General features: G+C 34.7%; 1 protein-coding gene across 1 annotated transcript; it reads right to left on the bottom strand.

Moving 5' to 3' along the window:
• Nucleotides 1-836: 836 nt before the first annotated feature.
• Nucleotides 837-12,005, bottom strand: LOC107805462 (respiratory burst oxidase homolog protein A). The gene is made up of 14 exons (XM_016629510.2): nucleotides 10,781-12,005; nucleotides 10,468-10,627; nucleotides 10,183-10,231; nucleotides 8,704-8,817; nucleotides 6,143-6,565; nucleotides 4,370-4,756; nucleotides 4,181-4,276; nucleotides 3,574-3,689; nucleotides 2,884-3,051; nucleotides 2,585-2,744; nucleotides 2,258-2,458; nucleotides 2,053-2,181; nucleotides 1,785-1,863; nucleotides 837-1,700 (listed from the first exon to the last, which is right to left on the bottom strand). The coding sequence occupies exons 1-14, from the start codon at nucleotides 11,475-11,477 to the stop codon at nucleotides 1,591-1,593; spliced, it is 2,889 nt and encodes a 962-aa protein (XP_016484996.1). The 5' UTR covers nucleotides 11,478-12,005; the 3' UTR covers nucleotides 837-1,590.
• Between the last annotated feature and the right edge of the window lie 2,140 nt (nucleotides 12,006-14,145).

The following is a 14,145-nucleotide window of genomic DNA, read 5'->3' as shown; positions in this document are numbered from 1 at the left end:
CATCTTTTGAGCAGGATTCAGAGGCACCCCTTGGGTCGAAACTCTTAGAATATTTTGTGCCTCAATCAAGGGTCAATCTGCAACAACTACTCAAGACTCTTGTATAAGAAGACTGGCAGACTCAAGAATTCAACTACGCAACTTACCATTGTTTTCTATGTCTTCCTAGTTCTTAGCACAAACACTATATTCCTAAATTTACTAGTGTCTCAAAAGATAAGAAGTGTTAGGAAGCAAAACAAGAGTTGTGTCAAGTTTATAAAACATTGTTACTGAAAATTGTTGATGGTAAACGATCCATAAAACCATTGCTACTGTAACCAATCACTGAAAATCTAAGAGAACCCTTGTGATCCAAGGGAACTGGATGTAGGAATCATACCGGTACTGAATCAGTATAAAACTCCTGTGTTCTCAGCCTTTAAATTTCTTGCAATTTATTTTCATCGTCAATCAAACCTATTGATAAAGCTAAGTCGACTAAGTTTTTAAATTAGTTATTCACCATCTTGTACTTTTTCATAAGTAATGCAAAGAAAAGTTCAGTCGTCAGAGTCCAATGTGAATGGCGATCTAATGTGTTTGAATTCTATTGGCCAGATATGTTTTAGTTTTTCTCCGCTTCAACTATGTGAAGGAAAAAGAAAAGGAAACCGCGTCAAAAGCAATAGGATCTTGCTCACAACAAGCTCAAATGCCCACTCCAGGGTACTTGGACCGTGCAATAACATTCAAAATATCACAACAACCCCTCTCTACATGACTCAGTTATTTCTCTTTCCTTTTTTCACCCAAAAATCATGAACAAAAAGAGCGGACAAGAAGAAAAAGGAAAAGCCCCCAAAGACATTGATCAGATTTTCCATTGATAGTACCTTTGTCCAAATTGAAGAGCAACGACACAAAACTTTACTAACAAGAATTACATATACACGTATTTCCTATCCTCTTATCTAATAATAGTATATTAAAATACCCCCCAAAAAATACGCAAAAAGCAAAAGAAGAAGAAAAAGTAGTAGCAGTACATGGACATCTTAAAGAAGGATTCCCCTAGCCCACCTCAAAAATATAAGGTCCACTAACAAAAGCTATCAGTCCTCCACTAGTCCTACTAATATTATCTTCTTCTTTCAAAAGTGTATTTTCCCCATCCAAAGCCATGCGTGTCTGATCTTTCCTGCTTGCCATTTTCATAGTGTTTCTTTATCAACAAGGTCAACTTCTTATTTGCTGTTTCCCAATACTCTCATTCTTCCATGTGTTGACCATTCACTTGTCATCCTTTTTTCTCCCATAGTATTTTTCACATTCTAAGCCATCTCACCAAGCAGAGTCTCCCTTTTGGAGTTCTGATTTGGTATGTGTAAACAGATGACTCAATAAAACCTATACACATATCATATTAGTATGTATTTTTCTCTTGAAATACTCTGCCTCCTATTATGTACAATTTGTCTCTGACTTATTGCTTACTAATGTTATGCCTTCAGTAGAATCAGCCAATCAGGTACTGAAGATGGATATACTAAATACTGGTTTACCAATGTGTGTGCAGTTGATGCAAGAATTGTTTTCCAGGGCCGCCGTCTAGAAGTGTTCTTTGTGAAACTCGAACTTTGTTGCACCCTTTTGATTATACTCTTTGCAGAGTTTGCTGAGTTCTTTGGCTAATATGGGTGCACCACAGTAGAAAACCCCTGCTCCATGATAACATAATCACAATTAACTCTTCGAAAAACATGACAATTTTCCATGTCCGAGAGGTCAAACAATATCCATACCTATTCTTGCATTTGCATGCTTGGTTAGGGTCTTGGAAAAAACTTTCTTCCAATTTGGCCTGGCAAAATGTGTCCTCACCTGTTGATAAGAGTAAATCAGTGAGGGGTTTAAAAAGTTGAAGTGGCCATTAGGCAATAATCAGTTATTCCATCTCTAACAATATCCTAATTGGTGCTATTGGGTAAGGTCTAAATGGAAAGAACTCACTGAGATAAGAGTGAAGTGAATGAATCAACATATATAATTTCAACACATGAAGAGTCTTACCCTGGTGCCTGATACAATATCAACCCCATTCTTAGCATGGTTAAGCGCCTGGACCATAGTAATGAGAGCTGAACGAGCATCCCCTTCCTCATAAACACTCGTCAAGTAGTTATGCATCTCAATGACTCCCTGAATATCACGGGGAATATCAATAAGTATTGAAGTAGGCAGCTAATAAGTTGGAATATTGGACATTCTGCAGTACCCTTTGATCAAGTTCAGCCACTTCGTTCATAACACCTTTAAACCAATCAAATGATCCTTGTTCCCGGGTCACCCAATAAAAATATGCATTTGTGGTTCTTAGAGTGCTCTTTCTCCTTTTCGCAGAAATTTTGTTGAGAGCTGGTTGTTCACTTGTTGCAACGCTAATGTCTGAGTTCCCACTGAAATCTGAGGTTAAATCCTGCGAACAGAAAATGAACATTAGACCCTTGCTTCATCATGCAATCCTGGGAAGGTAACAAAAAGATGAAAAAAACTGGCAAAGATTATGTTAAATGTAACACCAAATCAAATCTTAGATACTCACTGCTTGCTCCTCCATTTTCACGATGTTAACGAGCAAGTCTTTCAGGATACTTATAAAGGGCGTTGCTCCAATGCCAAGACCAACAAGCAGCAAGACATCATATTTTCGGTAATCTTGTGCTGGAGCTCCATAAGGTCCATCTATTAATAGCTTTGGCAAACTGAGATTTAGGAGTAACTTTTTGCATCAATAGTAATAAAACCACCCAAAATACTCATATATTTACCTGAAAGCGTTTCTTTCTTAAATATACCCGAAAACAAATTTCTGTAGTAGTTTGAGTCCTTATAGAAATATACCTTTTCTTGGTGTTTTCGTCAGCTCTGAGCAGGCCACTCTTTCCAGCCTCTGGGCGCTCGCAGGCCTCAGAAAAGACCCGCTTGAGTTCTTGAGTCCAATCACCAAGTTGCCGGATGTGAATGCTAAGGTAGTCATCCCCAGGAGCTGAAGTAATGGAAAATGGATGCCTGTATATTCAGCACGTAGAGTTACAGCAGATAAGCATAGCGAAGAAACTAATTTTCAGAAATAGACAGGAGCAAAAAGCCACGGCCTAAGAATTCTGTAAAGTTGACTCTCAGGTTCATAAGTGATGGAGTCATTTTTAAACTGTTTAACTACTTTTCTGATAGGTTCCTTCACACGTAAAGAATAACATTGAAACTTTGTTTGGATAAGTGGGATCAACAGTGTATGCAGAGGATGGTAAAATCTGTGTCTTATCAAATGTTTAACACAAGATTGAAAGCGATTTAGATTTGCCATCCCCCTTTTCCCTCCCTCCATTTCGGAACAGTTCACATATTTTATCACCATTCTACACCTTCATCAGAGTGCTTTCACTATTCCACGGAGAGAACAGGGTAAACTAACAACTCTAAATTGGTGCAAATGAAAAAGTCAGGTGGTCATGTAATTTAGTAAAATTGATGCTTTGATCTTTGGGGTAAATCAATCTCATTAAAAGTAAAATGCTTCGATCCAATTACCACTCGAATGGAGAAACTGCTGGACACTGGACGAACATATATTGTCCACTCTTGTATCGAAATTGGGGAGGCTTAGACATTTGTAGAGTGAGGACATTTCCAGGATATATTGCTACCTGAAACAAATTGATAAGGTTTAAATACAGGAGAATAGCGTGAGAGAATGAAATATTTAATTCAACATTTGCATTAAGTGGAACGCTTTTGATGAAATTTATCTAAACTAGCATCAGTCTACTAACTATGACTTGTGGTATGTTGAATTTAGCTACTAAAATTTCTAGTTTACTCTTTTTTATTTATAACTCCACCTATGTGAGCTTACTAATATTGCCAGTTCCAAGTCTCGATAAAGGAGGAGTATTGTGGTAGGTTGACATTCAATGTGAAATTAGTAATTTCAGATGAACCCGTGCCCCCAAACTTGGGTTTGAGGCATAGTTGTTGTTATTGTTGTTTACTCTTTTTCCTTTATGAATGTGAATGAATTTTACCATATGAATTGCCCAATGGTTTCCAACATAAAAACTAGACCACATGAACAACCAACTGATACCAGAATACCTAATGCAAGTAAAACGAGAGGTCAATCTGATCAGAAGCTTACTTTTAGAAGCCGGACAGTGTACAAGCCTGACCGGAAGAATCTGAGAGTTCTTTCCCCAGCGTAGAGAAGCACAGGAACTGCTAGATACATCCACGTCTGGAAACAAATACCATGTTAATAGCATGAAAAAAATTAAATCAGAGCCGTAATTATTTAAAAAGAAAGAGGAGAAGAACTCAGAAGCTATACCGTCTTAGAGTACCATTTATGCACAAGGAAGAGGAATGTCCCATGGATGATCAGTAGGATGTAGACAATGACAAGAAGGTGGTGTGAATACCAGAACGCATTGAAGCCAGTGAGTCTATCAAAAGGTTTGGGCAACTTAAAGAGGCTACGCCTAAACCATCGTGTTGCAAGAGTGAAAGCAATGGCCATGAGGATTACCATTATTATTCCCGTCACACCCTCAACTCCTTTAACGAGGTCTATGTATCCAGGCTTACTTTGGCCAAAATCATTCGACAAAAAATTCTGATAATCTTTATTATCTGCATGTATAAGCCTTGGGAAATCACATACAAGGTGGTTACCAGCATGGAGTATGATACCAATAACAATGGCGGCAGCGACAGTCTGCGCACACAGAATAAGAATACTAGAGTAAATATATATAAACGTCACCTGTTTGCAACTTAAAGATAAATGAACCCTTCATTGAGAAACCATACTACTCTCTACGCCATATTTGCATTAACTATTTGGGAAGTAAAGAACTATTACTATACTTTGATCCTAGTTGTCCAAAAATCTATCATTCTTTTTTTCTAAAAAAGTAGAGACTATCACTTATATGGTTCACATATTTTGTGATTGTTAGCATTCTTACATGTATATTTAGGCAAATTTTGAACGCAACATAGGTATAGAGTTACTTCTGCATAGGACCGACCACTTATCAAGACAAACATACTGAATACTGTGTGATGATAATGGTGAATGACCCAGAATTTTCACATTCTTTTGTTAGTTTATTATCCTGTGAAGCAGTAATGCAGCCGCGAGAAATTTTTGATGAACCATGTTTAGTCCCTTCAACAGTAAGTCATTATATCAAGACTAAAATCCTTGCCAAGAAAAGAAAAGCAAAACTGGAGAGCAGAAAGTCAATCTTTGCTGCTCCGTCAACATAACCTTTAGCTAAGAAAAGAAAAAGACAGCATATCAACCTCAATATATCAGTTTATAAAATCCTGTTTAGGATCCGCAGGACAGGCTGTCGTCACCATTCCGAGTAATTGGCAAAACAGAAATTTATTACTCCTAACATATTCGTTTTGGATTCAAGAAATGTTAAGATAGATGAACTGATGACACAACGATCTTCCTAATGCCATTCACATGATTCTGGTTAGATGCAAATTCACCAAAACTGTGATGCATTTATACGATTTATAAAAAAATATAGCACTAATATGTATGTATAGTAGAAGGTACTGCACCCACTATGTTAAAAATTAGTGCATCTTACATGTTTTATTTACTGTTTTACTTATGTTTACTGAGTCACATAATTCAGTTCCTATTTTATAGGAATAGTATCAGCTTAGTTGTTAATTTTGGATAGGATTCTTTGTTAGTTGTTAGAGCTTCTTTAGGTAGTTGAAAATTAGTGGTTTAGTCTTATTTATATGCTTTGCATATCCTGCTGTAAACCAGAATTCCAGAGAAAGCAATAACATTCTTCAGTGTTTTATTGCTCCCTACAATTTCTTTGACTGCAATTTCTTCTTTCCTCCGTCGTGTTTTGTTTTACAGTTTGTGGAATAATTCAGTTTTGTAACCCATTACAAACGTTATTTAAATTTTTTCTACAGAAGTTAAGTAAAAAAATAACATAGTTAAATAAGATATCTTTGTAGGATAATTTTCTTCAAATCAAATTGTAAGAAAGAGATCATTTCCTGCACTTTTGTGACCCTTTTTAACATATGAAACAAGAGAATGAGAGGGGCAGCCTACCTTGTGAAAGTTGATGTTGTCGTCAAAGGGTACAAAATGGCTCAACTTGGTGGACCTGAGCCATGTAATGGTGTTCCTGCATACAGGCAATAATATAAGAGCCATGTTGAACTTGAGAGTCTCAGCAGCGCCCTTAGCCGTGACAAGGCAGTAACCCATGACTTGGAATGCACTCTTGTTTTTGTACTGATAGAACTTCCAAAGAAAAAGCCCAATCATTATCAAAATCCATAAAGTGAGAACCCAAATTCTCTTCCAGTTTTCTTGCAACAAATAGACAAGTTTTGTGCTCATTCTTTTTATTGGGCTTCTCTTCCTTAATCCGTGAAGGTTTTGGCTCAAGGCTTGACTCGTGTAACTTAGTGCTTGACTGTAGTTGAGGTAAGTGTCCTTTTGGAGGAGAAGTGTTTCCAGCTGCCATAGCTGCATTATCATCATGACAAACAGAACATGCAAGAAGCATGATCAGAAAGTTGGGTCATTGCATCATGTACAATCAATTAAGCATAGCGTCACCAAAGATGGCAGGGTACATTTCCACCTCACTTAGAATAACGTAATTGCAAATAACTCTTCTTTTTTTTTTAGTGGTCGAGATATCTCTTTATGCCAGATCAACTGCAGAATTCGAAATTCAGAACGAGTCCGTTCCTTTACCTTTTTTCCCGTAAATACGATTCATAGTTCTTAAGGCGCCGGGCTCAAATATATGAACTAATTCACAAGTCCCTCCATTTTTATGACATGAACTAAGTTTTAGGGTTTACTAGAATAAATGTTTATAACGAAAGAATTAGCAGCCTTAAAAATTGTTATGACTATGAATTATGATAGATTATTACGCTAAATCTTTGCACTTTGACTATATATTAATTAAATCAGATTCATAAATTTGCTATTGGCGAAAGACATATGTAGTACACGTGTATGAGTGCTCAGAACGCGCATTTGATGTGCAAAGAGGAAGGTCCACATGGGAACTTAAGAAAGGATGTCAGGACCGCCAACATGGTCAGACTCCACCTTCTAATGATGGAACCATAGACTCTTGATAACCAGAAAACTAGTGCAAGTATCTTATTGGGAAAAACAGTTCATTCTAAATAATTGTCTAAGTAAATATAAGTTTTTAATCTAAAAATTAAATTCTTTATTATAACAGTCTATATAAATTAAATGTAATTAGAATTGGTTTGAATCACAAGTTTAATTTGGATCACCAGTGTACTACTGAGAAAGAGAAGGGATACAAAAGGGTGGCACTGGTAGAAACATTACTTTCAATTTAAATTTCAGAAAAAAGGAAAAGTATATAAAATAATGAGAAAAAGTAGCAGTATTATTAAAAATACTATCTGTTTCAATTTAAGAGATATTTATTCCAATTGGACAATTTTGAACTAATACTTCACTTGACATTTTCAAAGTTTTGAAAATGGTAGTAGGCATGTTTAGGTTACTGATTTTTTTTTAAGAGATAGAAAGTACTGTCTAAAATGTATAGATTATGTTCCGGTTTTAATAAACAAAGAGTCTAAAACATTTAATGAAATTGGTCAAACTCCGTAAGTAAGTCGAATCATCACAGTCAATTAGGACAGCTAATTTAAAAAGTGAGAATGCATTTTTTTACAGATTTTGTTCTATAAATATTCAGCCCAACAATTGTATTGCGTAAATTTCCTAGTGACGTTTTACTCAACTATCATTTCATAGTAATCTATACTCTAATTGGGTGCTAAATACTCTCTAGTTTCTACTCTATTCGATGAGTCTCACTCGAAGTAATCTTATTATGAATAAGTAATTATAGCCACCACTAAATTGACATGTTCGCTAGTGAATATTTAAACACATTTGATCTTCTAAGCTATGCTAATTGGTCTGGGTTTCTTCTTTACAAATTAAAAGTGGTAAAAACTCCAATTTCTAACCAAGGAGTGTCACAGCATTTTATTACTTCCTAAAATATTGAAAAATAATATTAACAAAATACGGTAAGCTGAACCAACCAAAATTAGGTAGCGTCTTTCTTTGAAGTTTGAACAGATCACTTCCTTATCACTTCAGTTACCTAATTCTTTTCATACTTCCTTCACTTTTACTTTTGGTTTTTTCTTTTTTTGTTCCCCTTACCAGATGACCCAGCAGAAAATAGGAAAGAGATGAAGAGAGAAACTGTTGAACGACTACAATTTGGCCATTCTTTAGAAAATTAAGTGCTCAGTAAAAGCCCAAAATAAAATAGTACTAATATATCGAAATAAAAATTGGTTGAACAACACGGTATCACAGTTTCAGTACTCCTTTGTCGTCTAACAACTCGGACTGAAAAAAAAAACTTTTTAAGTTTAATGCAATAAATTAGTTGCAACCATTTTACATAAGTCAATAACCAATCAACTAATAGTAATTTACTTATAGAAAGAGTTAGTCATAAGACGTGGAAATTTAAGAATGGTTCATTTAACGCTAAAGTTGAATTGACGTGCAAGCAACAAAAATAAAATAATTTGTGTAACTTTTGCTGCCTTCAATAGGGAAAAATAAGAGGGTCCTACCTCAATGTAGCCGAGTCTTTCAGGATCTAATTCTTCCATGATCAAAGCTGCATATTCCTCTGCTTGTTCTTTTAATCTTGATAACTTGTTTGCAGATGCACTTAGCATGATGATCTACATTGATCCAATTAAATAATAAAAGGTTATATATTTTATGTTTATCGTTTTCATTAGAAAGTTCAATAGAAAGAGCAGTAATAGCAAAGCTAATTTCCGGCGAAGGGGATGAACCCCTTTCGCCACCCTAGCTCCACCAATGGAAAGAGATAGTTTTACTTTTAAAGGTTAATTTAGCCTTTTTGGCATCATAAACGCGCATTATTTGAATTTGCAATTTCACTCATGAACAGTTTGTTTCAATAAGCCATTGGAGTGACAAGATCGGCTGGAACAAGGTGATCACCAAAAGGATGGAAATTATATCGCAAGACGAAAACAAGTTTGAAAAATTTAGATGTTCCAATCTCATCAAAAGTCTTTTTATTCCTTCTTTTGGCATCGCCAAAAAACGCATTTTAAAGGAAAAGGGGAAAAAGAAAATATAAAACGAAGACTAAATAATTAAAAACAGAACAAATTTTTGGATTGGAAAATTATAGTATAAGGTTTACTTGACAAAAACGCCCCCACCAACTCCCCTGAAAATGATGTTAAGTCATGGAAAAGAAAAAGAAAAAGAAAAATGTTGGGACTATTTGCACAATTTTAGGGGTCGATATTATCCTAGGTGCTATATATATTTCGTCAGACAAAAAAGGTTTCTAGAGAACATGGGTAGCGTCAGACAGCAAGACTACAGAGATTATGCAAATGCATTATTTTAGAATAAAAAAAAAAAACTTTAACAAATATTTTTGGAGTCGTTGATGCTTGAAATTTTCTTATCTGGCCACCTAATCATCACGCCGATCACATACTTATTTTATACCCTTAGGAAAAAAGAAACAAGAAAACATAGGGTCACAAAGCTTAATCCTAACCACTTCGTAGTATCGTTTTTAGAATGCATGTGTATGTATATTTATAACGAATTCTTTATCTAAGTCATTAAGCTTTTTATAAGGCAAAGTCAGCGATACATTTTAATGAAATCACAACCTGACAGACTGTTCTTCAAAGAAATTATTTGTTGAAAGCTAGATTAATTTAAACTTTTTTTCTAGTTAACTCAAGTTAAAGTAAGTAATTTCCGTCCTTTAAAAAAAATTCTCCCTATTACAAGCGACAAACAACTTTTTTTACCAAAATTTCTTAAAACATCTTCTAAAAATGAAAAAATTAACACTGACATATAGATAAGTCGATTCTCGTAAACTGAAATTAATTATTCTTTCTGGTACAAAAGTATAAAAATGTCTCTAATTTTAGATTTATATGTATAAGAATCAATAGTTAAATTCACATTAATATTATATTCATTGAAACTAAGTATATTTTATTCAGGTAGAGGGAGATAGGATAAAACATACAAATATTTACCTCTTTTACTTCCTCTTCAGCAATTCGACCATCTTCATTCTTGTCCACCCTGTCCCATACAGTGAAAACCATAAAAATTGTTTACGTGCTGTAAATCAAAGCACTATTAACAATATTTTAATACTAAGTAGATAATGATATGCCATTTAAATATTTCAATAATATTTTGTCAGTTGTCATGCAGTGGACGAGTGTTCCACATGGAAACGAACAGTAAATTTGGCTCTCTAATTTAACTTAAGATAATTCTATTTAATATTAATTAATCAAGTTAATGGTGCGTACATGTCGAAGAAGATCTGAAGCCGAGAATCGAAACTCTGATCGGTGATTTGTGACCAGTACTCGTACAATTCCTCCTTGCTAATCTTATCAACCTTTAATCTTCTTCTTCTACTCAAAGCATCAAATAATTCCAATGCAAATTCCTTCGAATCCTTCATACCTTCATCCAAATAATTAACCAAAATCAAAGCTAATGTAAGTAATCAATAAAACTCGTAACAAATTAAATTATTAAAGGATTTTATATTACTGTTCTATTTTTACGAATTGAACTCGTGATAATTGTACTTGTGATTAAGGTGTTAGTACTAACCTATGCATTGTGCGAATTCGGAACGGTAAAGATAACCGTCTTTAGCGAGCTTTGAGAAATTGTTTTCCACTTCATTCCATCCATTGGTTTTGTTATTGCTGATGAATTTGAGTCCGCGAAGAGCTCTATGAGCGCTGGAACGAGTCCGATCAAGCTGAGCGCGTTGCCGACGTAATGCACGTGCTGCTAAAGCCGAGTCCACGCCGTTACCTGTTCCAACGACGGCGTTTTGAAAAAACGACGACGGCGAAAACGCGCGAGACGCATGTCCGTGGCTCCATGAGAATCTCCTTAACTCCGCCTTCAGCTCTTGCGAAAACTGCCTCGCTTTCGCTACCGCCTCAGCTTTCAACTCCTGTGAAAACTGACGAAGTTTACTAGATGAACTCCGGCGGATCGTCGGTGATCGAGATTCCGACGCCGATGCTGACGTCGGAGTTTCAATTGAAACTCCGGAAATACCGACTCCGGCGGGAAGATCAGGAGCATCAATGTTAATCACAGTAGCTGGTTCGACGCTCCGTAGAATAATCGTATCATCGTCCTGAAGATCAAGCGTGACCTCAACAAATTCCTCGGAAGCAAAACCGGAATGATTGCCGGAATCAGTTCCCGGCGATGATTCACCACTAAAATCCTTGCCGGAATATACCGTATCGGATGTCCACCGGCGTTCATGCCCCGGTAACCCACTCATTAGACCCAAAGCTCAACAACAATCAAAATACAAAATTATTGTTAAAAAAATAAATAATGTAAATATAAAATGTGAAAATGCTCTTCGGTGGAGGGTGTGAGAAAGATAGTGAATATTATTATAAAGAAAGGAAATGCCAAAGTGGTAGTACGCGTCCTGAATCTAGGAAAAAGGACATGAACGCAGTGGGTTTTTGTAGAGAGAAAAAAATAGAAAGGAGAAACAGACAATGGAGTTTTCTGCAGAATTCTGATATATATGAAGAAGAGGGGACCGAAACTGACCGAAAGTTTTTGGTTCGTTCCTTTTTGTTAGTATTTTATATACTGATCTCTATATAGTCTATAATTTACTTTTGCTATACAGAGAGAAATTGCTTTGGCTTTGTACTAAGGTGAGAGCTTTCGTAAAAATGGTGAGAGTCCTTTAATTTCTGAATTTTGAGAGAAAAGGTAGAACTTATAAATAAAAAAACTGGAAATTCAGACCCATGCATTTTCTTTCTATTGTGGGTTTGCTTGTTGCAGTGACGCGTATACAGTAAATAGATGTTTGTAATACTTCCTCCGTTTTAAAAAAAAAAAGACTTTTGAATTTGTGGCGTAGAATGAAATATGTGTGGTTATAAATCATTGCATAAAGGTAAATTATTTTTAAATAAAGATAGATATTATTTTTTTTGGCACGAACTAAAAAAGAAATAAGTTCACATAAATTAAAATAAAATATATTATATGAGTAATAAAAATTACTACATCCGTTAGGGTACTCTTTTTTACGGTCAAACTTTGTCATAATACAGTGATTATTACGACTTTACGAGGTTAATAATAGTAACAGATAGTAAAATTGATTGAATATATAAATTGTTTATATTGGGATTATAAAGAGCGGATTACCAGGTAAGTAACGGGGTTACATGAATTCTGTAGCTTTTGCTTAAACACTATATTTATATTAAAAAATTAATAATATATAAAATCAAGTTATTAACACTTGAAGTCGTCATTCTAAAATCCATAACACATAAATTTGAATTCAATTTGAACTACTATTTATATAGATATGCAAAAAAAAAATTATTATTTTTTATCTTATATACAGTATAACTTTCGCATAAATAGGACTAGAATATTGAACCCCTTCCATCCTTTTAGCTCCGCCCCTCGGTATAGCTAAATTGTTTTTAAAACCAAAACTTACCTATAAAGTTACCATATATAATTGTCATTGTGATTAAGCCAAGTGGCAAACTAATAAATACCAATAGTATATGGTACTTTATTCTATATTTGACTATGTTAGTCAAATATATATATATATATATATATATATATATATTAAAAAAATAAAGTTACCATATATAATTGGTATGGTGGTTAAGCCAAGTGGCAAACTAATAACTGCCAATAGTATATGGTAACTTTATTCTATATTTGACTATATATATATAAAACTCAATTTGAATTAAAGGATAATTTTGAATTTATAGATAAAGTTTTTAAATTTGAATTAAAATAAAAAAGAAATTTATCTTTTATTATCATGTTATTATACTTATTTCGGTTAATGTTCATATGCAATCATGTTAGGAACTTTTGTTATCTTTTCTAATGATTTAAATACTACTTCGCCACTGGCAAAAAAAAATTACTTCATATAACTATAAACTCTTTCACATTTAAAATCCTATAATTATAGTTCTTTAAAACACTATAGCTAGATTTGAGTGTGTATATATATAGTATACGTCTATGTTTAGATAACAAAAAAGAGTTTAAAAATCGAATAAAAGTTCACTTACATATATAATGAAGTAAACCTACATGCTAGAGAAACAAAAACATCACAAAAATCAGTCAATAATCAAATTTTTTTTTTCTTTTGAAGAATATTTGTTTGAAGAGTCAATTTGTATAAATGGACATCAAACAAATAACAAAACTTTGGCTAGACAATTGTTTGCCGGTAAATCGGTACAGTTGAATTTGTTCGTGGTTTCTAGACAGATGGATCAATTTGATCCCAAAAGATAATAAATTAATTGATTGATGTGTAAGATACTTAGCTCAAATGTAAATGAAACGATAGATTTGGAGAACCCTGAAACAGGGTTTCTCGGTACAACGATGATAAGAACACAAGCTAGGGGAGAGATAGTATTGAGATGCTGTATTAGAATATATTCTTTGATGCTCATAAAATCCTGTTTCAGGGTTCTCCAAATCTATCGTCTCATTTACATTTGAGCTAAGTATCTTACATATCAATCGATTAATTTATTATCTTTTGGGATCAAATTGATTCATCTGTCTAGAAATCACGAACAAATTCAACTGTACCGATTTACCGGCAAATATTTTAGCGCCCACCGTGGGACCTAGATAGTCGTGTGGTTAAGTTGATCCTTACCTCCTTCATTCACAAGCTTTGATCGTTCTTGTCTTAGCAAAATCACAAAGAATGGCAATCAATACCATTAACAACACTCACAATCCTGAGGTTCAAGAGGAACACCCCCATTTTGAGGACTCAATCAGCGACACTCGCAATGAGGGGGAAGATGCCATGCCGGTGTATCACGGGCGGTACCCCAGACGAGTACGAAAAGCGACCCCAGATGATGCTGACCAGGGGCACGTAGCAGACACGGTGAAGATCTTGCAAG

The sequence above is a fragment of the Nicotiana tabacum genome, chromosome 23 (assembly GCF_000715075.1).
Source record: "Nicotiana tabacum cultivar K326 chromosome 23, ASM71507v2, whole genome shotgun sequence".
NCBI lineage: Eukaryota > Viridiplantae > Streptophyta > Magnoliopsida > Solanales > Solanaceae > Nicotiana > Nicotiana tabacum.
The sequence above is the reverse complement of the archived record's forward strand: the minus strand, read 5'-3'. Positions and strand labels throughout refer to the sequence as shown.